This window comes from Brachionichthys hirsutus, chromosome 5, assembly GCF_040956055.1.
Source record: "Brachionichthys hirsutus isolate HB-005 chromosome 5, CSIRO-AGI_Bhir_v1, whole genome shotgun sequence".
NCBI lineage: Eukaryota > Metazoa > Chordata > Actinopteri > Lophiiformes > Brachionichthyidae > Brachionichthys > Brachionichthys hirsutus.
Window position 1 is genome coordinate 14,873,411 of NC_090901.1, and position 25,662 is coordinate 14,899,072.

A 25,662-nucleotide genomic window follows, 5' to 3' on the forward strand; every position below is an offset into this window, starting at 1 on the left:
CTGTAATATAAATGTCTTTCATATTGAATGCGCTGACTCTGCGCCTTGTCAGCAGGTTCCTCCTGTGAATGTTCTGCCTTACCTGCGGGGTGTGAAGCAAACTGAGCCCAAACAGCGACTGGCGTGAGCTGCAGCATCGCTTTAACTCCACCTTGGTCCTGCTTCACCCAATCTGATGATGTCATGCTAATAAGTGTGACCTCATTGCATCCCACTCAGATCACGGCTCCCACAGAGCTGCCTGCTGGTCTGCAGTAAGGCGCACAGTAGATAGAAGTCTCAGTGTGGGCCCACGCAGCTGGACGTCAACACACGGATGTGCGTGATGTGCACAGGAGGCGTGTGTGTGTGCGTGGGCTGCTGGTGGGCACGCCGTCTTCCTCTGCCGTGCGAAGAATGAAAGTATTTATTGGCTTCGTTCCAGTTTGTCGGTGGGAGGGTGAGAGAGAGAGAGAGCAATGGATAGAGAGAGGAAGAGCGAACATGGCGCTGAGACAGAGGAAACATAATAATTAGCGGCTGGATGTTGAGCTGTTGGTCCACAAACTTCACAGTCGCTGCAAATTATTATCTTCATAAATGGAGCATATCTGCTGTTGACTCAACAGTAGCTCTTATAATAGAATGCATTTGCTTTTTAAACGTGATGAATATGAAGAACAAACAGCCATCAATAAAATGTAAGAAGCCCCGTGAGACACACAAATAATGGTGGAGCGCAGGGGTCAGCAAGCTAAGGCACGCGTGTCACGGCTGGCACCAGAGAACATTAAGAGTCAGAAAAAGTAAGGTATTTTATCCTCACAAGAAATGGAGCCCGTGAATGTTCTTAAATACTAATTGCGGCGACCCCTCACGGGGCAAGCTGAAAGTATATTATATCCCTCGTGCTGCTGGGTGGGGATTGGAATGTGACGGGTGCCGGTGGGCGCCGGTGGGCGCCGGGCCGGCCTGCTGGCCTTGGTTCGTCTTTGTCCTTCTGCGGTGGATCCTGTGGGGCCCCGGGGGTCGTTCTCTGGGTGCTTGCGGCTTGGGATGTTCTGTGGGGGTGGGTGGGGGGGGGGGGCGTGCTGCCCTTATCGGGCCTGAGGTGACAGCGCTTTCCTTTGGTGGAGGTTTCATGCATGCCAGGTCCACCAGACCAGCACCTATCAAAACGCAATACAAGAGTTAACTCCTCCCCCGCCCCCGGTCTCTGAGTCAGTGGCGGTCGCTGGGTTAGTGTCCGTGGCTCTCACTCTGCTCTGCCTCCTCTTCCTCAGATCTCCTGAGACCTGATCCAGACTTTTCTCTCGAGACTCTTCCGAATCTGGTGCTTAGGGTTGATTCTTGGAATTATGTTTGGATGAAACAAGTAGCACAAATAAATCGATTGATTATTACAGAAGACTGCTGATCCAGAGTGGAACATCCTCGTCCAACGGTCCAAATCAAAATGTTGGTTGGTGCTGGCAGTGGAGCATGCACAAAGGACAGTGCAAAGCTGCTCGGCTGGACCCTGGCGATGGTCCGGATGTGCAGACAGCATATCAACTGGCTCCAGTTAATGGCTTCTTGCTCTTTTCTCTCCACCAGGCACCCAAGGAGACTCTTGCCAAGTCTGTCCTGGCGGAGCTGCCTCAGCAGGTGACCCAGTACTTCAAACAACGAAATCTACCGCCCACCAACCCGGCGCCGGAGTGAGACGCACGAAGGGCTGGAACCCCAACGCTGTACAATAGTCAACGAAACCTCGCCTTACGTCTGCAGCAAACATCGCCGAAAGAAAGTGTGCAAATCAGCCGTGAATAAAAGTCAAATAAATATCCAGTATCTCAGACATTAGAGATATTTGTTGTTTGGTCAGTATCCAGTGCGACGCCATCAGAAGCTGTGATTACGGTGCGAGAAGGTGTCAACAAATATATATATATATAATTATTTAGCTTTCTGTGTCTCGTGAAACATGGTGTTAATCTCGTGGATTCTATCAGTGGTCGAGTTCGCCTCTTTGTCACGTGGATCCCCTTCAGGTCCGGCAGCAGTGGGTGGAGGATAAAGTCGAACACGCGATCAATAATAAAGATCAATCAGGTGATTTGATCATGTGACGCTGCTTACTCATCAAGCTGTTGGACATGAGACCATTTTGTTAGCTTAGCTTTTGCTTATACTTCAGTTCATGCTGCACGCTGCCAGTATTTACTGTGTTTACAGGCTGATCCCGATGATCACAAACGCATGACTTTTTTTTCTTAATGTATTTATGAGATTTTGTAAATTGATCAGATTCTATAGAAAGAGGTCGTTACAATGGACAGCGTCAGACTGGACGCAGACACGATTCTGATACGCTACATAGCGAATGTATATTTATATGAAGCCGATGTTTGACCTGCTTTGATGTACTCTGTTCTCCTTTAACTACCAGTATGTGTATTGTTGTGCATCTTTGTATTAAACGTGTTGCTACTCATTTTACCAAGTTGTGTCTTTGTCACCACTCAGGTTAATGAACTGAAGGAAATGTCAAGTCTGGTGTCTCTGTGCAGACACAACACAATGTCATAACAGAAATAGAAATGCTGCAAAGAGTGGCAGAGAAGAGCAAATCAAAACGAAATTAGACAAAACAACAAAGACACAAAAGCTGCAACCAGGAGAAAGTTTGCAGCAGATTTCCTCTCGACTGGAAATCAGATCAGATTCCTGGTTTGCTCCGGCATCCCTGATGTATTCTGATAAAAACCAGCTGTGACTGCTACCATCATCAGCTGGAGACAAGTCTGCTCCAATCACGACTCTCACTGCTAGGATGCTCTGAACCACCTCATCTAAGACACTCCAGAACTTCTCCTTCTCCTCTAACTCACCTCCTACCTGTGGAGCGTAAGAACTTCTCCTTCTCCTCTAACTCACCTCCTGCCTGTGGAGCGTAAGAACTTCTCCTTCTCCTCTAACTCACCTCCTACCTGTGGAGCGTAAGAACTTCTCCTTCTCCTCTAACTCACCTCCTACCTGTGGAGCGTAAGAACTTCTCCTTCTCCTCTAACTCACCTCCTACCTGTGGAGCGTAAGAACTTCTCCTTCTCCTCTAACTCACCTCCTACCTGTGGAGCGTAAGAACTGTAGGGGAGAAACTGGCAATGCTACGTTAGCTCCTGCTAACCGCACTCCCTATGAAGCTGCAATGTTAAAGAACTAAAACTCTCCAAGAGGTGCTTCCTCACCGTTCCTCATACGTAAAAGCGATTCACAAATGTTAAGAAGTAATGAAAATGTAGGAAAAGAACAAAATGCACGACACAAACCTGATGTATAGACTGTTGACAAAAAAATATGTTTACACGAGCATGACAAATGAAAATGTTGAAATTCCCAAAATGCACTATTTGCTCATTTTTTAATGAAATATTAAACAAAGGTGTTTTTGATGCCTCCAGCGACACAAACAGGGTAATTATTGTGGTAAACAAACGTGTTTGAGCGACAGACGAACATGTGATCACACCTCTTTATTCCAGAGAGCAGCAAACAGAACCACTGAAGACAGAAGTCATGGTCCAGCCGGAACGCGACGTGTCCCGTCCTGGGTCCCCCTCCTCCACTGCCGATAGCTAACAGGTGAGTCATGTGACCCTAACCCTCTTCCTCCTTTCCACAGTCACTGTTCCCTCTGCCGACAGCTTGCAAGCGCCGTGGCTGGCTTTGGGAGGGGGGTGTAGGGGTGGGACGCCGTCAGCGGGACTTAAACTGTATGAGACGTGATTGAGGGAAGGAAGGGGGAGGCGTCATGAGAAACAGATCGACCTGAAACTTTCATTAATGCTATTGATTAGTAGAATCACCAATCCATCTCACAGGAGGGAAAACAGCAGGGGCATCAGGTGTGTGTCGTTACCTCCCCCGACTACAAACAGTGACGCGTGGCGAGGTTCATGGCCGGTGAGGATCCGACATCAGAATCAGAGTATAATATATGAATGGGCCAATCAGAGCGGCGGATTCGCCGTTAAGTTAGCCGCCCGTCCCGCTCGGCGAGAGAAGAGAGGGTATTTATTGCCCTGATGTTTGAAGCAGACCTTTGAGCTCCAGCGTTGATCTTTTATCTATCGGTATTCCAGTTTGGATCAATCGTTATCGATTTATCTTCCACGTTTGGTTTTCCTTGTTAATCTCTGTGCACTTTCGGGATGGGAATCTTTGTCCGATCCGATTCGTATCTCAATACACTCGACACGATTCATCCAATTAAAAACCTCCGATGCGATACGATTCGGTTAACTCCCTTCCCATGATGCATCTGGATTCAGCATTGGCTGGTCAAGACGATGCGATTCAGTCGGTTTCAGTATTTTATGTTTTTTAGGTTTATCTGTTCTCTACACTCATTTCCATCTTTTTAACTATATTAATAAAAGTTATTTTATAGAAATGAATAAAGCAATTCAGTACGTTTAATAATTTATTAAACTCAAGGCATTTCAATAATTGCTGTATTTTTCAGAACTGTAAACAAAGTGACAAAAACTGTAAACGATACATTATATGGTCAAACAGGAAACGGATTCCCGTCATTAGCAGAAACAACCAGGCTCATTTAATGCTTTTTAACGCTATTTTAACGCTCAAATATTGTATTTATTTGCCATAAACTGAAAACACGTCTGCATATTTATTAAGATTCACAAACACTCCATCTGAGGAAGGAGAACTGGACCCAACGGGAGACTTTGGAGCAACAACAGTGGAAGGAGCGGCGTCGGGCTCCGTTTCCCGTGGCGATGAGATTATTCCTGCCAGAACATTTGAAGGCAGCGTCGCAAAGTTTGCAAACTGCGCTCGATTTGTCGAGCTTTCCATCTTGCTTGTAAAAACCGTCGTGCTGCCAAACCTTTGATTTTTAAGTTCGCCGGTGAATTTGCCGCTTTGATTCCATGCTGTCATGTCTGGAGGCTCCGCCCTGCTCCACGCCCCTTCCCACAATCCACTGCGGGAGACGCCTTCACGCACGGAAAAGCACACTTTTATATATATCGCTATATATCGTGATTAACTGAAATCCGATGTACTCCAACGTCTCTCGTAAACGAATCGATCCGTCACGCCGCTGACGATGAACTCGTGTCGCGTATCGATACAAGTCGTTTTCCCCCCATCCCAAGTGCACTTGAATCTGAAACTGCATCGAACATCAGCAGCAACGTGTGCTCTCCTACGCCCCCTTTGGTGAGGCAGAGTAATGCCTCTCGCTGTTTATCAGATTGTTCTGAGGCGAGGCCGAGCTGCTGAACGTCTCGCCCCGTTTCAAGAGGAAATACGCTGATTCAGCATTTTCTACATGAAATCATGGCCATTACTGGATTGAAAAAGAGAATCGATATAAATCACTGACCAGAGAAGTGACTTTTTTTAACCCTGCGCCGCCCCACCTGACCACACGTCCTGCTGCTGTGTCTATCTGCAGGGGGTACGGCAACACGCTTGCGTCCACGCTACCTTCGCTGTCCGAGCTGCTGTCGGAGTCGCTGCTGCCGGAATAAGCAGAGAGTCCCGGTAAAACGCCGACGCACACGGCTGCTGACGGGAGGTGCAGGACACTCTGACCAGAGGTCGGGGGGGCGGAGGGAGTCGCCGTCGTGAGGCCAACGACGGCTCGGTGATCTTCAGCCCCGCCTGATCCTCCCCCTGCTCCGTCCTCCTGTTCTGAACAGCACAATTTAGGGTCAGATCCAGAGCTTGGCATGAAGACGTCCCCGTTTCAGCATCCGTCTCACAGGAGGACAGAGACAAACTTAAAAAGCACCGAGGCCGGAGTTGGGAGGACGCAGCTGCACTCAGCAGAGCGTCAGCGAGGGACAGCCACTAAATAAAAAGTCTTCATTCGTCTTTACTAGTAGCGTCTAAGCTAACAGCGTTAGCACGCACTGCTCTAGGAACAACATGGAGACAGGAACTCAGCATCTCAGTCCATCTGGACTTGGCTTGGGGACCAGAGGTTGAGTGATACTCGTTCACCCTGCTTAGGTGCCCTTGAGCAAAGCCCCAAGCGCCTAAACTCCTCCCAGAGCACCACCATGTGGCTGCCCTTCACTTCACAATTTCTTCTTGCGTGTGTGTGCGGGGGGGGGGGGGGGGGCAATGTGTGTGAACTAGAGTGTAAAAATAATTCTCCCAGGCCGGCATTACTGTCGTCCGATAAAATAGAGCTGGAATAAAGATGAGATGAAAGGAGAACAGAATGACCAAGAGGAGCGACCAGCTCGGCGCCCCCCCCCCCCATAATGCCGAGTCAATAAGACTAAGGTAAGTCAAAGGTTCCGCATCGCCGACAGCATTGATGGGACTGAAGCTGGAACCCACCTGTACGCCGCTCGCCATTTCCTGTTGCTGCTGTCGACGCTGTGATTTCCAGTTTGGGTTTCTTACTACTGTCTGAAGACTGGGAGGAACTGGGAAAGAGGACAAGAGACTTGAACGACTGAAAGGTGGTCGGTGGAGACGCGAGCGGCGACGAACACAGCAGGTTGGAATGTCCTTCACATCGCTGCTCTGATTGTGTGACCCGTAGCGGGAGGCGGGGCCAGCCCTTACATCTCACGCTAAAAACGCAACAGAGTAATAGTATCTGGTCGTGTTTAACGCAAGCTGGATTCGGACGGCTTGAGAGACGTCCTCATCACGTCCACTCTACCTCTCGTACCAGGCGAGTTCTAGACGGGCTCGTCCAGATCAAACGGATTCAATCCATCGGTCTTGGCATGCAGACGTCCCCGTTTCAGCATCCGTCTCACAGGAGGACAGAGATGGATTGAATATTTGGTTACAACCTAATCCAGCCTTGGTTTACTTTTTAAACAGAGTAATGTGTACAAGCTGAAGCCCCTCACTCAAACAGATGCTGCAGGACAGCGTCCCTCATTTCTGTCTCAAACCGATGCTGCAGGACAGCGTCCCTCATTTCTGTCTCAAACAGATGCTGCAGGACAGCGTCCCTCATTTCTGTCTCAAACAGATGCCGCAGGACAGCGTCCGTCATTTCTGTCTCAAACAGATGCTGCAGGACAGCGTCCATTTTTTCTGTCTCAAACAGATGCTGCAGGACAGCGTCCCTCATTTCTGTCTCAAACAGATGCTGCAGGACAGCGTCCCTCATTTCTGTCTCAAACAGATGCCGCAGGACAGCGTCCCTCATTTTTGTCTCGAACAGATGCCGCAGGACAGCGTCCCTCATTTCTGTCTCGAACAGATGCCGCAGGACAGCGTCCCTCATTTCTGTCTCAAACAGATGCTGCAGGACAGCGTCCCTCATTTCTGTCTCAAACAGATGCTGCAGGACCGCGTCCCTCATTTCTGTCTCAAACAGATGCCGCAGGACAGCGTCCCTCATTTCTGTCTCAAACAGATGCCGCAGGACAGCGTCCCTCATTTCTGTCTCAAACAGATGCCGCAGGACAGCGTCCCTCATTTCTGTCTCAAACAGATGCTGCAGGACAGCGTCCCTCATTTCTGTCTCAAACAGATGCTGCAGGACAGCGTCCCTCATTTTTGTCTCAAACAGATGCTGCAGGACCGCGTCCCTCATTTCTGTCTCAAACAGATGCTGCAGGACAGCGTCCCTCATGTCTGTCTCAAACAGATGCTGCAGGACAGCGTCCCTCATTTCTGTCTCACACAGATGCTGCAGGACAGCGTCCCTCTTTTCTGTCTCAAACAGATGCTGCAGGACAGCGTCCCTCATTTCTGTCTCAAACCGATGCTGCAGGACAGCGTCCCTCATTTCTGTCTCAAACAGATGCCGCAGGACAGCGTCCGTCATTTCTGTCTCAAACAGATGCTGCAGGACAGCGTCCCTCATTTCTGTCTCAAACAGATGCTGCAGGACAGCGTCCCTCATTTCTGTCTCAAACAGATGCTGCAGGACAGCGTCCCTCATTTCTGTCTCAAACAGATGCTGCAGGACCGCGTCCCTCATTTCTGTCTCAAACAGATGCTGCAGGACAGCGTCCCTCATTTCTGTCTCAAACAGATGCTGCAGGACAGCGTCCCTCATTTCTGTCTCAAACAGATGCTGCAGGACAGCGTCCCTCTTTTCTGTCTCAAACAGATGCTGCAGGACAGCGTCCCTCATTTCTGTCTCAAACAGATGCTGCAGGACAGCGTCCCTCTTTTCTGTCTCAAACAGATGCTGCAGGACAGCGTCCCTCATTTCTGTCTCAAACAGATGCTGCAGGACAGCGTCCCTCATTTCTGTCTCAAACAGATGCTGCAGGACAGCGTCCCTCATTTCTGTCTCAAACAGATGCTGCAGGACAGCGTCCCTCATTTCTGTCTCAAACAGATGCTGCAGGACAGCGTCCCTCATTTCTGTCTCAAACAGATGCTGCAGGACAGCGTCCCTCATTTCTGTCTCAAACAGATGCTGCAGGACAGCGTCCCTCATTTCTGTCTCAATCAGATGCTGCAGGACAGCGTCCCTCATTTCTGTCTCAAACAGATGCTGCAGGACAGCGTCCCTCATTTCTGTCTCAAACAGATGCTGCAGGACAGCGTCCCTCATTTCTGTCTCAAACAGATGCTGCAGGACAGCGTCCCTCATTTCTGTCTCAAACAGATGCTGCAGGACAGCGTCCCTCATTTCTGTCTCAAACAGATGCTGCAGGACAGCGTCCCTCATTTCTGTCTCAAACAGATGCTGCAGGACAGCGTCCCTCATTTCTGTCTCAAACAGATGCTGCAGGACAGCGTCCCTCATTTCTGTCTCAAACAGATGCTGCAGGACAGCGTCCCTCATTTCTGTCTCAAACAGATGCTGCAGGACAGCGTCCCTCATTTCTGTCTCAATCAGATGCTGCAGGACAGCGTCCCTCATTTCTGTCTCAAACAGATGCTGCAGGACAGCGTCCCTCATTTCTGTCTCAAACAGATGCTGCAGGACAGCGTCCCTCATTTCTGTCTCAAACAGATGCTGCAGGACAGCGTCCCTCATTTCTGTCTCAAACAGATGCTGCAGGACAGCGTCCCTCATTTCTGTCTCAAACAGATGCTGCAGGACAGCGTCCCTCATTTCTGTCTCAAACAGACTGATAATATCCTCTCATCATTTTCACTTCCCTTTCGGCAGTAACACGAAACGTTAGTGAGCGGCTGGTTGTCATGGTGACGCCTTCAAAACGAACACTGGACTGTGTCTCGTTTCTGCTGCATGAAGACCAGCGTACCTGCGTCTCTTCACGGCCCCGACCAGCAGATGAGCCTGAGACAGGTGGCTGGTCCTCTGCTCCGCCCCCGAATGTTTCGGCGCCGCCTTCTTCTCAGGATCTTTGCGGGGCTCTGAGGACGCTTGCTTCACCAGAGCGCTGTGGAAGTGAAGAGTTAAGGTGTAGAAACATCCTGGGACATGATGGAAAGAACAAAGAGAGGGGCTCAGGGGCAAAGGAGGACGAGAGACATTCAGCAGCGGCGCATTAACCAGCCAGTCTGTCCTCCCCTTAGGGTCAGGCGTCAGAGGACGCCGTCAGCGAGTTGGAAGACGTGAGGAGCACTCAGACTGAGAGCTGACACAGATGGACAGAACTCAGGAGACGTGAAATCAGGTCAAGATGAGGACAAACTGGATAATTGAGACTCGGAGGAAAACTGAGCCACCCCCCCCCACACACACACTACCGGTAAAGGACCAGGTGAGCAGGGCCGAGTTCAAACGAGTGGCTTGGATCAGACACAAAGTCGAGCATCAGGTACACATGAGGGACAGATGGACAAGTCCCTTCGCCTGAAGGACAGGATCAAGGGGAGACCGGATTTAAGATCAGGATTGACATTTAACATCGTCCCGTACGCGCCCGTCCCGTGCGCGCTCGTCCCGTACGCGCCCGTGCCGTACGCGCTCGTCCCGTACGCGCTCGTCCCGTACGCGCAGCTCGTCCCGTACGCGCAGCTCGTCCCCTACGCGCTCGCCCCGTACGCGCTCGTCCCGTACGCGCAGCTCGTCCCCTACGCGCTCGTCCCGTACGCGCTCGTCCCGTACGCGCTCGTCCCGTACGCGCTCGCCCCGTACGCGCTCGTCCCGTACGCGCTCGTCCCGTACGCGCTCGTCCTGTACGTGCTCGCCCCCCGTCCCGTACGCGCTCGCCCCCTACGCGCTCGCCCCGTACGCGCTCGTCCCGTACGCGCTCGTCCCGTACGCGCTCGTCCTGTATGTGCTCGCCCCCCATCCCGTACGCGCTCGTCCTGTATGTGCTCGCCCCCCGTCCCGTACGCGCTCGTCCCGTACGCGCTCGCCCCGTACGCGCTCGTCCCGTACGCGCTCGCCCCGTACGCGCTCGCCCCGTACGCGCTCGTCCCGTACGCGCTCGTCCCGTACGCGCTCGTCCCGTACGCGCTCGTCCCGTATGTGCTCGCCCCCCGTCCCGTACGCGCTCGCCCCGTACGCGCTCGCCCCGTACGCGCTCGTCCCGTACGCGCTCGTCCTGTATGTGCTCGCCCCCCGTCCCGTACGCGCTCGCCCCGTACGCGCTCGTCCCGTACGCGGTCGTCCCGTACGCGGTCGTCCCGTACGCGGTCGTCCCGTACGCGCTCGCCCCGTACGCGCTCGTCCCGTACGCGCTCGTCCCGTACGCGGTCGTCCCGTACGCGCTCGTCCCGTACGCGCTCGCCCCGTACGCGCTCGCCCCGTACGCGCCCGTCCCGTACGCGCTCGTCCCGTACGCGCTCGTCCCGTACGCGCTCGTCCTGTATGTGCTCGCCCCCCGTCCCGTACGCGCTCGTCCCGTACGCGCTCGCCCCGTACGCGCTCGCCCCGTACGCGCTCGCCCCGTACGCGCTTGCCCCGTACGCGCTCGCCCCGTACGCGCTCGTCCCGTACGCGCTCGTCCCGTACGCGCTCGTCCCGTACGCGCTCGTCCCGTACGCGCTCGTCCCGTACGCGCTCGTCCCGTACGCGCTCGTCCTGTACGTGCTCGCCCCCCGTCCCGTACGCGCTCGCCCCGTACGCGCTCGTCCCGTACGCGCTCGTCCCGTACGCGCTCGCCCCGTACGCGCTCGCCCCGTACGCGCTCGTCCCGTACGCGCTCGTCCTGTACGTGCTCGCCCCCCGTCCCGTTCGCGCTCGTCCCGTACGCGCTCGTCCCGTACGCGCTCGTCCCGTACGCGCTCGCCCCCCGTCCCGTACGCGCTCGTCCCGTACGCGCTCGTCCCGTACGCGCTCATCTTGTACTCGTGAATCAGCACAAGGCGGGGTCGATGGCGAGCTGTTGGGATGTGAAACGATCTTAGCGATAACTAAAGCCTTGCTTTATGTTTTCATGGAAAGGAATCAGACAACGTATCGCCAGTAACACCCATAATAACCAAGTTCCCAGCCTTACACCAGCTAGCTAGTTGCCTAGCAACAGTAAAAACAGACATCAGCAGCGAAGGCTGGCGCCGCTGCAGACGCGGCTCATGGACGAACAGCAGGACTCCTTTCAGTGCGGAAGACGTTTGTCGACTGCTGCAAGCATCAAGGCTGCACACAAAGACAGGATGCCCCCCCCCCTCTGCAGCACTGCACGCAGAAGGCGTGGCTTTCCTTCAGCGCTATACTCGTCGCCATGGACACCTGGCTCACATATGCAGCTTTTAACAAACATTTCCATTTTTATATCAGCTTGTTGAATTAATGTTGCTGCGAAAGAGAGTCAGCGGCAGAGACACTCGCTGTTCCAACCTCGCATCACCATCATCATCATCATCTTCATCATCACAATCATTACGACTTCCAAGCACGCCATTGGTCCAGCTTTGAACTTTGGGTCGCTTAGAACAAGCATGAAACGCTTCATTTCAGAAACACAAAACGACTGCATTGATAGTGATTAAGAGACGGAGCCTGGCCTCTCGTGCACGATTAACTCAGGTGTTACTACCTGAGTCCGCTACCATCATGAGAAGAAGGAGTCCGCTCTACTACTCATACCCCACCTGACATTTGAGTTCACTTTGAAAAACATTGAACACAAGTTTCAAAACGTGCCGATTTGGAATCAATACAGTGTCTCTGATAATATCTGGCAAAGACGCATTTCCAAAAGAAAAAACGCTTTCAAATGTCTAATATATCAGAAGAGACACCCCCACAACGAAAAGGTTCAACTTGTAACCATAGAAATATAAAAAAGGACAAACGTTCCCATCAAAGGTTCCGCTTCAACAAGTAGCGCAAACACGAACCCACACGCGGGCTTGTGGCCGACACGTAACCATGGAAACAGGAAAAAAATCCATATCTGGCTAAAAGCAACGCTTTGTGTAAAATGTGTATCAAGTTTTGAGTCAACATTTTACATGTTGCAGTAAATCAAGACACTTAAGACAAGAAGGGCCGTTCAACGGTGATGAAGATGATGAAGATGATGCCATGAGTTTGATTCCATGCAGGCGTGTCCCGTCATGACGAGTTAAAGGGTTCTCTCACTTTATGGCCTAAACACGAGCAGGACAGGCGACACCAGGAGAGGACAGAAACGCGTCTCACACCACGGAAGGATATTCTGTACTCCAGCAGTTCCTGCTTCTCCTCGTCCCTGCGCTGCCTCTCCACGAGGCACTGTTGCCGGGAACACTCGTCCAGGAAGCTGCTCTCATCCTCGTCCAATCCTCTCACCATGTTACCTGTCGCCATGGAAACAAACACCAGCCATTTCTGAGATATTAGTACAGCGGAACCTCGTTCCTCCATTTACATGCCTACGGGTATATTAATGTGTAACTACGTGTATCTAAACAACAGAAAACACATCAAAGTGTAAATAACATGAAAAACAAAAGCATAATGAAAGTTCATTTGACCCCATTCTGTATTACTTCCATCCCGCTTTGGTTGGATGTGGAGGGAGGGACGGGCTATTCCTGTGAAAGGGACTGGGGGACTGTCCCTCCGGGGTTTATTTTCAGCTCAACTTTCTTAAGAAAAGTCGAAATCGTTGATTTCGCCAAACCGTACTGCAGCAAGTGAGGGAGGACATGAGAGTGGCTGGTGTTGGGAGGGACGATGCAAAGGACAGGGCTAGAGGACGACCCAGGAGAAGATACATGGACGTAGTGAGGGAGGACATGAGAGTGGCTGGTGTTGGGAGGGACGATGCAAAGGACAGGACTAGAGGACGACCCAGGAGAAGATACATGGACGTAGTGAGGGAGGACATGAGAGTGGCTGGTGTTGGGAGGGACGATGCAAAGGACAGGGCTAGAGGACGACCCAGGAGAAGAGACATGGACGTAGTGAGGGAGGACATGAGAGTGGCTGGTGTTGGGAGGGACGATGCAAAGGACAGGGCTAGAGGACGACCCAGGAGAAGAGACATGGACGTAGTGAGGGAGGACATGAGAGTGGCTGGTGTTGGGAGGGACGATGCAAAGGACAGGACTAGAGGACGACCCAGGAGAAGACACATGGACGTAGTGAGGGAGGACATGAGAGTGGCTGGTGTTGGGGAGGACGATGCAAAGGACAGGGCTAGAGGACGACCCAGGAGAAGACACATGGACGTAGTGAGGGAGGACATGAGAGTGGCTGGTGTTGGGGAGGACGATGCAAAGGACAGGACTAGAGGACGACCCAGGAGAAGACACATGGACGTAGTGAGGGAGGACATGAGAGTGGCTGGTGTTGGGGAGGACGATGCAAAGGACAGGGCTAGAGGACGACCCAGGAGAAGAGACATGGACGTAGTGAGGGAGGACATGAGAGAGGCTGGTGTTGGGGAGGACGATGCAAAGGACAGGGTGAAGTGGAGAACATTGGTTTGCTGTGGCGTCACCTCACGGGACAAGGAGAAAGTACAGTAGTAGTAGTAGTAGTAGTACTAGTACTAGTAGATTCAACAGTGTCCTCTCTACTTCCTCTCTCCTCTTCCAGTCGTTCTACCGCTGCCGTTCTTTGGATCAAAGACTCCGATCTAAAGAGAACAAAGCGACGGAACACGCGACGCGAAACATTTCCACCGTCTTTCTCCCGTCTCAGACGGAAAAGGTTCCTTCAACTTTGAGGACTTACTGAATTTGAACTGCTCCTCAAACTCCTCCTGCTTCTTGTCTTTCTGCACCTGCAGCCGCTCATACAGGGACCGGGGGTCGTACTCCTCTTCCGGGGCCTCTGGGGACACAAACGCGAGGCTTCACACACGGCGCCGCGTCTCTGGGACTCGCCGTTCAAAGTCTCTTACCCTCCGGCTCGTCGGGCTTCCTTACTTTTTCCCACTCCTCCTGTCGCTTCTTCCTCTTCTCATCAAGCTCAGATTCCGACACAAACTTCCTGCTGAGGTCGACACCCGTTGCCCCGCCCCCTTCCATCACGACTGACCTACACACGATCACACTGACAGCGTCTCACGACTGAGCACTATCGATTCATAAAGTAACGCCGTCCGCCCAGCTCTTCACCGAACATAAAGAGGAAAACACCCTTTGATCTCCTTAGTTCTCCAGCATGGACACGCGCACACACACGCACACACACACACACCCATCAGTCGGCCATAACGTTATGACCACCCGCCGAATGTCCTGCTCGTTCGTTCACTTATTAAACGTCTTCCTGACAAAGGGGCTCCAGGAATAAATACTTCATTTAAATTAATGTTTCCATTATTTAAAAAATAACTGAAAATCGCTGCGCTTTTTGGTTTAGTTTAATTTAGACTGTTATTTTGAGAGGACTGACTGAGGCCACCTCTGGGGGTTTGGCGCCCCCTCGTGGTCACGTGTAATTGAAAGCTAAAACATTTCTTGCGACAAAAGCAGCTCAAGAAGTGACATTTAAACTGACTTTCATTGAAATGACGGGCTACAAAGGTTAGCGGAGGAACTCCCGCATCCATCGGTATTGATTGTTGATTGATTGTTTCCAGAACGGTGAAGCTGAACCCCGATTATCGCGTAGAACGATGCAAAAACCGGAAACTTAACACGACGATAATAAGCTGTCTAGTGTTGCCTCCGTTCCTGAACTGTAAAGCCGTGCACTCGCAGGTGTGTGTGCGCGCGTGCGTGTGTGTGCGTGGCTAGCGTTAGCTCCATTAGCATTCGAACAAGCCGGTGCTGCTAAGAGAGCAGCTTGTAATGTAGAAATAAAACGTGCTTTCAGATTCATAGATGGGTAAACGTCAGCGTCCCCACAGGAACGGTTCACGCCACGTTCAAACATTCCTATTCATGGAACTCACCAAGCTGTACTGGTCGAAATGATATTGCTCTTCCAAAGCAATGACGTTTTGTGTCACTGTAAAAAATGTCCGGTCTCGGCTTTCGAAATAGAACTTTAGTTCCGACTAGCTTTTCTGCTGCTGATATTAAAATACAAGCTCAAGTAATAATGAACCTCATTAAACTAATTTGTATTTATTAATTAAAAAGTCATTTTACTTTCTTATTTTTATATAAAAAAGCAAACATTTTGCATGACCAGGTGATCTCTCTCTCTCTCTCTCTCTCTCTCTCTCTCTCTCTCTCTCCAAAAAATTTACATTTAATTTTTTGGGAAAATACAACATAGTATAAAAAATACTAAAAATAATTTTATGCATTAGAAATATTCTTCAGGTTGAATGTAATTTTTCCAGTATCAAAACAAACACATTCCAAACTCGTCCAGCAAGAATAGTTCTGGACAGGTTCAAGTTCAGAGCAGACGTAAATAGCCAAACGTCAATAGAATATGCTGAACAAGTGAGCCTAAACAAAAATGCAAACACTTAAACTCACAATACTATGATAAAACGTAAAAAAACATTTACTGCAACCAACCTACAACCAAGATATGAACTCAAACACATCTAAAAGCTGCAAAAACAGGACTACTGGAACAAGCAGAAATGTGAGTGTCAATAAAAGAAGGATAATTACTGTGATTAACTGTAGTTTTACAGAGCAGGTGATGGAAAAGACTAAACTATGTTATCAGTTATTCTCTCCATCAGAGCAAATCTCCCAACCTGGAGGAGAAGAGATGCAGGACAGGGTGTCCTCATGAAATAGATTCATCTAACCAGCAGGGGGAGAACATTGAACGCAGCTCATCTGCCTTTGTAAAGCAGAGCCAGGCAGCTTTCCTCAACACTTCAGCCCAGGCCGTTCAGCCATGCTCGTGTCTCTCATTCTGCTTTGGCTCTGCCTTGTCTTCCTTATTCTTCAAATCAAATCTCGGCGACCCAAGAACTTCCCACCGGGTCCCCTCGTCCTGCCGATAGTGGGGAACATTTTGCAACTGAGCCTGGAGAACCCTTTGAAAGACTTTGAGAGGGTAAGAAGAACACTTCTTATATTGATGATTTTTGACCTCCCAATTCCTTATATTGTTTTGGTATTGATGAACTTAGTTTTATAGGTATTTAAAATCTTCACAGGTGGTTACAACTGCTGACTGATAATAGTGTAATGTTATTGTGATTATAAAGTTCATGTAGCAGAACACTTTCAGACTAAAGGTTGGAGTGTAAAAGTGTAAAAACAACTGTATTCTTGGCACTTCAAAGTGAATAAAAACAAGGGTTGCTCAAAGCAGGTGGTAAAAGTATTATTTTTATGCTGTTATACAACCTGTTATCTGGCTAGTCTACTCCCTTTGAACTTGGACTACAGACAACAACGATAGCAGGTCATAAACACTGGACCGTGAGTCAGCTGTGGCTAGTAGCTCACCACCAAGTATGGAGTGAATGAATAATGCACAATGTGAAGCATCTTTGGGTGCCCAGGAAAGCGCTATATAAAACCAACACATTATTATTATTATTATTATTAACATTCATTTGAGGCTGAAACTGTTCTCTTGTCCTAGCTGAGGAATTCATATGGAGACGTCTACAGTCTATTCATCGGTTCCAAGCCAGCTGTGGTCATCAACGGGCTGAAGGCCATGAAGGAGGCTTTGATTACCAAGGCCATTGAGTTTGCTGGACGACCCCAAGATCTTTATGTCAATGACACGACCCAGAATAAAGGTAGAGCACACACGATGTGGTACAGCACAGAGAATGCAGTATCGTGTGAAGCTTTAGATGTACCTTTGTGGAAAACAATCTGCCTTGTTTCTCTGGGCACTGAAACGATCAACATTGTCCCATTCAACCCGGCAGTGTGAGAGAGCTTGTCTGGCATACCAATTAAAGGCTCTCTGCCAGACCCACAACGTCCACAATTCATTACGCGCAGCACTTTTGTCCTGCAGTGCAGGAGACATCTCCATGAGCACGAAGCGGCTTTTTCTGCTCCAGTGACCATGACAACCTTTGTCTCCCGTCTCAACCTAGAAGTCAGATCGTTTGGAGTATTTAATGTCCAGTAACACCTGTCCTCAGGAGATACAGCTGAAAATATTCACTGAATTAATTAATCCTCCAAGTACATTTGTCATTACTATGGGATGAAGTTTTTCAGTGCACTATGAGTGCATGAACCGTCAAAAGTATGTGGTAGGTATGAGGAGTAATAAAGCGTGAGTTGCTTCAGGCAGCTCCAGTCGCTGTGAAGTTAGATAGTTTTGTAATATGAAACAGCCATTTCACACAAACGTGTCCTTGGATTAAGAGTTTATCGTGTAACTTTTCCTTCATGGGGGAGATTAGTTTCCCACTAAGACTGTTCTTATTAAAGAAGAAGCTTTTCAATTAAACTCGCTGACGAGATGACAACATTTCTTGGCTTTATTCAGCAATATATCAGGGTTAAGAGTAAACGGTGCGTACACAATGGTATTGAACTTGTGATGCTCATGATCTGCGCTCTCTGTGTTACTGCACTGCCAGGAGTTATTCTGGCAGATTATGGCTCTTCTTGGAAGGAGCATCGTCGCTTTGCTCTGACGACCTTGAGGAACTTTGGTCTCGGGAAGAACTCGATGGAGGAGAGGATTCACAGAGAGCTACACTACACCATTAAAGTACTGGAAAACAACATCGGTATGTCATCAGCATACGGAAGGCTAAGGCTAACTCCAATCAGCGACATCTGTGTATCACAGATATTTACTACTGTAGTATTTTACATTACTGAATAATGTTACATGGGGTATTTTGTATACACGGTAAATTCCCATTAATATTTATGTTCCTTTTAGTTGCACTTCCATTACATCCTTGGTATTCCAGCTACACTTGCTTTTAGCAACTCTGTTGCTATGTTGGCTGTAGTATTGTGCTAATTGTTTATCCAACATTTTTTATAATGCCGAATAAAACTGTGCCATGCTTCAACAGTCATTATGTCTTTTACAGGGAAAACCATGAGCCCTCAATTTATGTTTCATAATACATCCTCCAACATCATCTGCCAGGTTCTGTTTGGCACGCGCTTCGAATACGATGACGACTTCATCAAGGTGATTGTTCAGTGCTTCACTGAGAACGCCAAGCTTGCAAATGGACCATGGGCTATGGTGAGTAAAAGCACGTTTCCAGGGTCACAATGTTGACTCGGAAATGGCAGCAGAGTAACTACAGTCGCTTAAGTCGCTTTCACGCCAGGCTGTTCGGTCCACTTTAAACAGGCATGGGTTCGTTTGTTCCCTTTCACTCCCCTTTCAACCACGTGATGCTCAGAAAGTTCGTTTCACTTTAGAAAACAGTGTGAAAGCAGAACGGAAACAAGTGATGTTGCGACTTTCAGCTCCACAATCGAACCGAGGTGTGAAAGCGGCCTTACATACTGGCAACGATAACGCTAACGAACGTGTCTAAGGAGATAAAGCAAACAGTGACACAATAGGTTTGTCTCTACTTGAAGATTTGTTCTTTTGGTGATGCTTGAAATTGTTTTCAACAAAATATTTTGAGCCAATTATGAATGATTTTGTGATTCCCTTATTTCTATGTGAATCTAAGCATTTGAAAGTAGGCCTACCACTGCGTCTGTGGCCCAGCAGCGTGTTATCAGGCCCACGTTGAATCCTATTACTTTTGTACGCTACCACCCAAACATTTGGGAATTGACAATAAACCATTTTTGCAGCTGTTTGGCATGAATATTACACATATTGAGATGAAGTCAGCAGATCAGCAAAAGTATATCACATTCTTCCTGTGGGGAACATCGGCACTAAATATCCTGTCTACTGTGAAGCTTTGGCAGTGCTGCTACTAAACTAATGATGTATCTTTTTTTGACAGCTGTATGACGGGTTTCCCGTGATTCGTAGCCTGCCACTGCCCTTCAGAAAGGCCTTTAAAAATGTCGAGGTACGCTGGACATTTTTTGTAAATATTTGTATGAAACAAAGCCAAGAAGCTAAGTCTATGCTCTTGATTTCCAAGTCAGTCCAGAAGGTTTATGAACAGATTCATAAACTTTGAATACTTATGCCCACGTCTGTTTTGCTATTTTTGCCTATAATAACCTATTATTGCATATAATTATCAGAAATAGTTTCGCCTATCATCCATTCCTGTACCAACCCCTGACAATGACACAAAAGGTGATGATGAAGATTAAAGGTCTACAGATTAAAGTCAATCTTTTGACAAATTGATCATCAATTTGAAACAATAGCAAAATTGTGCGTTTGGCATCAAGTTTTGAGAACCTCCTTTACATTTTTTATCTGAGGTTGTCAAAATGCAGTTATTTTAACAAAGTGAAATGCTTACATTTACTAGGCTAATTTATTTCACATTTATTTGTTAGAACTTTCCCCCAGAGATGTACCATCTCCTTTATGAATGATGGGAAAGTGGTTAAGCCCCGCCTCCTCCACACGCCAGCCCCGGGGGGCAAGATACGACTAAGCCAGAGCAGCCACAGAACACGGCACAAACAGCATGACAAAGTGTAAGCAGAGAGAGAAAAAAAACACCCAAAATATAATTTCTAAAAAAAATGAAAAAAAAACCCCAGGGTGGTTGGCTTGGCGCCTTGCTCAGGAGCACATCGGCTATATGAATTGATTATTCAATGTGTAATGACAGCATTATGTTATGTTGAACATCAAAATACAATCAGAATGAGAATCAGAATACTTTATTGATCCCAGATGGAAATTCTATTAGCCACAGTGCTCCACTCAACAAACTTAGAAATAAGAAATTGTGACTATGATAGATGTCACAATAACCAATATTGGGTATTGTTTAATAATATAGATGTGTAGGTTGGAGCAGGGACAGCAATGCTAATTGTTACACATCTTCATAAAGCCTGTGTGTGAATGTGTAAATCAGAAGTAATTTATCCCACCCGTCTCACACCAGCGTGAATTCAAGAATGGTAAATAAAAATAAATAAAAAAAAGTTAACCAGTGAGTTCTGCTGTGTGGGTCACGGTGTTGCTGGATCTTATCCCAGCTTGCTATGGGAGAGAGGCAGGGGGTAAACTGGAGAAACCCAACGTGGACATGTGGAGAACGTACAACAGACAGGATTTGAAACCAGTAGCTTCGTGCTGTGAGGCGACAGCGCTAACAACTCCCCCGCCATGCCTGCCCCATGCTTAAAGCTCATTTATGTTTTTCAGACTTGTCAAAATCTTGCCAAGCGCTTGTTGGCTGAGCACAAGGAGACCAGAGTCCCCGAAGACCCGCGGGACTTCATCGACTGCTATCTTGATGAGTTGGATAAGGTGCGTCTGTCTGCGTGTGTTCGTGTTTATCGTGTCAGTGCACTAAATCCAAGCATGTTCATGTTTTTATGTGTTTACGTATGCATTTATTGTGCCCTTTTAGAGAGCCAAGGAGGGTACTTCATTTTCAGAAGACCGACTGACTATGTATGCACTAGATCTTCACTTTGCTGGTACTGAAACGACCTCCAACACCCTGCTGACTGGCTTCCTCTACCTAATGACCCACCCACATATACAAGGTATGTCTGCACAGGTAAATATTGGTTATGATGAAGTGGCCTAAATGATGCTTTCATTTCTATGCAGAAGACACACCCTTGTATTTTCCTCTGCTGCTGTTCTTACCCGCTAACTCAGTGACTTGAACTTAAATGGTTCAAAACGCAGCGGCTATTCTTCTTACTGGTTTGAGCAGATGGAATCACATCACCCCTGTCTTGACGGCGACACATTAGCTCATCAAGACTGTACAGATCACCTTCAGAGCTGATCAATATCTGCCTTCAAGCTATATAAGTGAAATGATAACTGCCAGTGAGACCTCAGATTTTAGGATGGGGTCCTTCTGGCTTGTCAAAGTCGAGACTCTGCTCTAAATCTCAGGCACATAAAAGGTTCACAGATCAGGGACCTATTGTAGATTACTTCTACAAACACGCTGTACTCACTTCCCTTTCTGCTTTATCAATTTATTCAATTGCACTATTGATAAATTGCATTACGGACTTTGAAGAACTGTTTTGTGCCTTACATTATGTTGTTCTGTTTTATTTGTATGTATTTATTCATATTTATATTGTTTATTCGTTGTGAACCCCTTCCCCAAAATCTACTACTTTAATTGAATATCAAAAGTGAACATGCTGAAACGTGACGGATTTTTTGATTATTGTTGATTATAATCTGATGTTAAGTGGTCAGAAATATTTCAGCCTGAAAATGATGAGTTTTCCAGCAGTGATTTTACAAAATGTATTCAATTATGGAGTCATGGTAACATCATCATATGTTTGAAATCAAGTGTGTGTGAACTATGTTGAGTTATGGATTGCATTACTGAGCTGTGTTCTGATTGGCTTGCATTCCTGTCATAATCAGCTTTTTTTTAAATTAAAATTTAAACTGTTCAGAAGTAATTATGTACAAAAGAGTATTTATGAATCCTGGCCAAAATGGCAGCTTTGTTTCAGAAGCAGTTGTTTTATTTCTTAGAACTCCATTCAGATTCATAAACAGCAGAGGTGACATCATGTCAGTATTTATACAAGGAGATCCTCAAAGCATCATCTCCCTCTGTTCCCCCAACTTGCAGAGCGTTGTCAGCAGGAGATGGACGATGTGTTGCAAGGAAAGACAGAGGCCAGCTTTGATGACAGACACCAGATGCCTTACACACAGGTAGATTTTGTTCATGTGCTTATTTTAAATGTAGGATTCAAAAAGCTGCTTCAACCAGGACATCATTCAAATCACTGCTTTTTAACATTTGCGCTGGTCCTTTTTAGCTGTGTACATCTTGTCAGCAGCTTCCCAGGTCACACTTTCATCGGTCTGCTCTTCGGAGGCATAGCACCCGCCTTATTTCTCTTGATGTCTTTAAATCTGTGTGCTTTCAGGCGGTGATCCATGAGGTGCAGAGGATAGCAAACACTGTTCCGCTCAGCGTCTTCCACTGTACGACTAAAGACACCGAGCTCATGGGATATTCTATTCCTAAAGTAAGCAACTGAGTAGGCTGTAGTAATGGGGGCAGTGCAGTAAAGTGCACTATGGAATAGAATGGAATTAAAGTAATTTGTAAATGGAAAGGTGGGAACGGGTTCATTATGGATTGGGTGGCAGTCAACGACAGGCAGCTGGACGACCCGATCCCCGGACACAGACCCGATCTCTCGGGACATGGAATGTCACCTTTCTGGGGGGAAGGAGCTGGAGCTTGTGATGGAGGTTGAGAAGTACTCTCTAGATATAGTCTGCCTCCATCCGACCCATAGCCTGGGCTCTAGAACCCAACCACTAAAGTGGGGCTGGACTCTACATTTCCCTGGGGTTACCCACAGTGAGAGGCGGTGGGCTGGTGTGGGCTTGCTTATAGCTCCACAATTCAGCCGCCATTGTTCTTTTGGGGGATTTTAATGCTCACGTGGACAATGACAGTGAGACTTGGAGGCGGGTGATTGCAAGGAACAGCCTCCCTGTTCTGAACGCGAGTGGTGTTCTTGTTGTTGGACTTATGTGCTAGTCACAGTTTGTCCAAAAAGACCACCTTGTTCAAGCACAGGGATGTCCATAACGGGGCACCAGGACACCCTAGGCCAGAGGTCGATGAGCGATTGCATGTCCTTAGACCTTCAGCTCTGTTGCAGCAAGCCAGTCCAGTGTGTCATTGTCCAAATCAATGAAGCCCTGATCACCATTTGGTGGGCGGTATATGGGGCAGCTGGTCAGCACGTGGTCTACAGTCTGTAATTGATCCCCACATTCACAGTGGGCACTGTCTGCAAGACCCCACTTCTGCATTGTTGCACCAAAGCGTCCAACTCCTGTCCGCAGCCGGTTGAGGGTATTTCACTCCTTGCGGGGGAAGGTCCTGGCCAGGAACATCTTTTGGATCCTCAATGTAGCGTCCACAGCTCCATCGCTAGCGCTTCTCCAGCTCAATGTCGAAGGCCTCACCACTGCCAAGATTGACATCCTCGAGCAATTGGCCCGAAAAAACAACGTGACAGTGATCACCCTGCAGGAGACCCACCAGGAAAACGAGAAAATATGGACTTGATTTCAATGTTTGTCCAGTGTCTTTGATCTGGTGGTTAAATAGTGATTCAGATTGTGGCTTTTGTGAATAACCTCTTACAAATGCTTTCTGTTTTCCCTTCACCCTTCCTGGTTTGCTTCATTTTCTTTTCAGGGCACGCTGATCATCCCAAACCTGGGTTCTTTGTTGTGTGAGGAGGGACAATGGAAATTCCCTCATGAATTTAACCCCCAGAATTTCCTTGACGATAACGGAGAGTTTGTTAAACCCGAGGCTTTTATGCCTTTCTCTTCTGGTAAAACGACACAAATAACCAACAGTTAACACAGTCGATGACTTTCTGTTGAACCAAACTCTTGAAAACTTAGTTGGCTTTGTGTTTCAGGACCTCGGATGTGTCTTGGAGAGGGTCTGGCTCGTATGGAGCTCTTTATCATCATGGTGTCACTGCTGAGGAAGTTTAAGTTCATCTGGCCCGAGGATGCAGGAGAGCCAGACTACACACCTGTTTATGGGGTTACTCTGTCTCCCAGACCTTATCGCATGAAAGTTGAACTCAGAGCAGCGCAGCAAAGCAATCTCTAGGTGCACAGCACAGGCCGAGATTACCCCAGAGTAGCAAGCGCTGTCATTAACTCCTTAGGACACATAAAACAGCTGGAGGCTGGAAGAATCCAAATGAAAAATTAATCAATGGAAATAAATGGATAAGAAGTCACACTGTCCATGCTTTTTTTATGCCACTTGCTGCACGAGGAACAAGTGAGATTGATGAATGATGATGATGAATATATTTATTAGATAGAATGTTAGAGTACAAGTACAGTCACACAGTAGCATGTATTACAGTACAAGTACAGTCAAACATCCTGTCTAAGAGGAGCATTTCAAAAAAGCCCTTGCGGTCTTGTTTCCGTTGAAAGTCCTTCGTACATAAATCATCCACAATTAACAATACAAATTTAACAATACAAATAAAAATGAAACCAATATTAAATTAAATTACTCAATTGATTCAACGTAATATTAGAAAAAAAAAAAAAAAAGATTTTACACCGCCAGTGCAAACTAACAAATAATCTAAAATAAATTACCCCACTGATGCAAAATGACAATGAATGCCAATAAATAACTTACATAAATTACAATAAATTAGTAAAGCAATTAATATCTGCAACGTAGGTGGACAAAAAAAAAAGAGGGGGGGTTTGATCCGGAGAGAGTCGTGATGACTATCTCCGTTTCTGTCCCCCTGAAAGGTGTATTTTTAGGGCCTTTTTGAAGGAGGCCAAAGAGGTGCATGTTTTGAGGGCGGGAGTCAATCCGTTCCACCCTTGGGTGGCCGTATTGTAAAAAGATGATTTACCCATGTTAGTCCTATAGGAGGGGGTAATCAGGTTGTTGTTTGAGCTCCCTCTAGTGTTGTGGCTGTGGGTGTCACTAAATCTGTGGAGGTGTTTATTCAGGTATGCAGGGATTGAGGGGACTGAGGGCAGAGCTGCATTGACTATTTTAAATGCCAATCCCATTTTGAGTTGTTTCACCGTCTTCTACCCTGAGCCATTTTAGGCTAGCAAAATGTCCAGGAAGAAGGTGGGTCATGGGCCCCAGATTGAGGAGTAGCCGAATCAGTTTGTTTTGGGAGGTTTGGAGCCTGGTTTTCAGGGACATTTTGATGTTTGAATACCAGGAGGTGCTAGCATAGTCAAAGAGGGGCTGAACGAGGGCTCCAGCAAGCATCCGGAGAGCACTTTTGTTGACAAAAGCAGACATTCTGCCCAAGAATCTTGTTCTTTGATTGACTTTTTTGATCACCTTAGTTGCCATACTATCGCCAGACAGGTATTTGTCAAGAACACAGCCCAAATAGGTAATCTCTTCTTTGCTGGAGATTACTGTATTATCGACTGTGACCTTGAAATCATTAACATTTATCTCACGTAGAGAGTGTTTAGACCCAAAAAGAATCGATTCGGTTTTGCCAAGATGTAGTGACAGTTTGTTATCGGTAAGCCAAGTAAGCCAAGATTAAATTTCACATCCATGCACAATAAGACCAAAATATATTCAGAAAGGCTTCCATACTTTGTAAAATTCCTTTTCAGAACCTCTCAAAACAAATCTGATCTTCTCTAATTTAAGATTAATTTGTGATCATTCAAGTGGATTTCAAGTATCTGTGTGAAATATGAAGTTATGTCAAGACAAAAACATGCTATTTGAGTGATTTCTTTTTATTTCTTGTCTAGTAGTTGCTGCGAGTCAAATTACTGGATAATAAAGTAATGCCGATGATGCAATAAGTCCATCACATGACTGTGCAAAGGGTGTG

General features: G+C 47.6%; 3 protein-coding genes across 3 annotated transcripts in view; 2 read left to right on the plus strand and 1 right to left on the minus strand.

Annotated features, from left to right (window-relative positions):
- Positions 1-1,683, plus strand: part of cpne2 (copine II) — a 36,342-nt gene extending 34,659 nt beyond the window's left edge. Inside the window, exon 15 of the mRNA XM_068739681.1 lies at positions 1,576-1,683. Within this exon, the coding sequence (XP_068595782.1) occupies positions 1,576-1,683 (108 nt within the window). The remainder of the gene's footprint in view (positions 1-1,575) is intronic.
- Positions 1,684-3,595: 1,912 nt separating this feature from the next.
- Positions 3,596-15,234, minus strand: psme3ip1 (proteasome activator subunit 3 interacting protein 1). The gene is made up of 8 exons (XM_068739596.1): positions 15,186-15,234; positions 14,187-14,323; positions 14,018-14,116; positions 12,511-12,633; positions 9,201-9,339; positions 6,343-6,431; positions 5,479-5,685; positions 3,596-3,732 (listed from the first exon to the last, which is right to left on the minus strand). Exons 2-8 carry the CDS (start codon positions 14,311-14,313, stop codon positions 3,728-3,730), a joined length of 789 nt encoding a protein of 262 aa, XP_068595697.1. The 5' UTR covers positions 14,314-14,323; positions 15,186-15,234; the 3' UTR covers positions 3,596-3,727.
- Positions 15,235-16,099: 865 nt separating this feature from the next.
- LOC137893577 (cytochrome P450 2F2-like) lies at positions 16,100-23,915 on the plus strand. The gene is made up of 11 exons (XM_068738989.1): positions 16,100-16,261; positions 16,799-16,961; positions 17,766-17,918; positions 18,234-18,394; positions 19,125-19,193; positions 20,465-20,569; positions 20,673-20,811; positions 21,885-21,970; positions 22,189-22,290; positions 23,484-23,625; positions 23,716-23,915. Exons 1-11 carry the CDS (start codon positions 16,100-16,102, stop codon positions 23,913-23,915), a joined length of 1,482 nt encoding a protein of 493 aa, XP_068595090.1.
- The last annotated feature ends 1,747 nt before the right edge of the window (positions 23,916-25,662 follow it).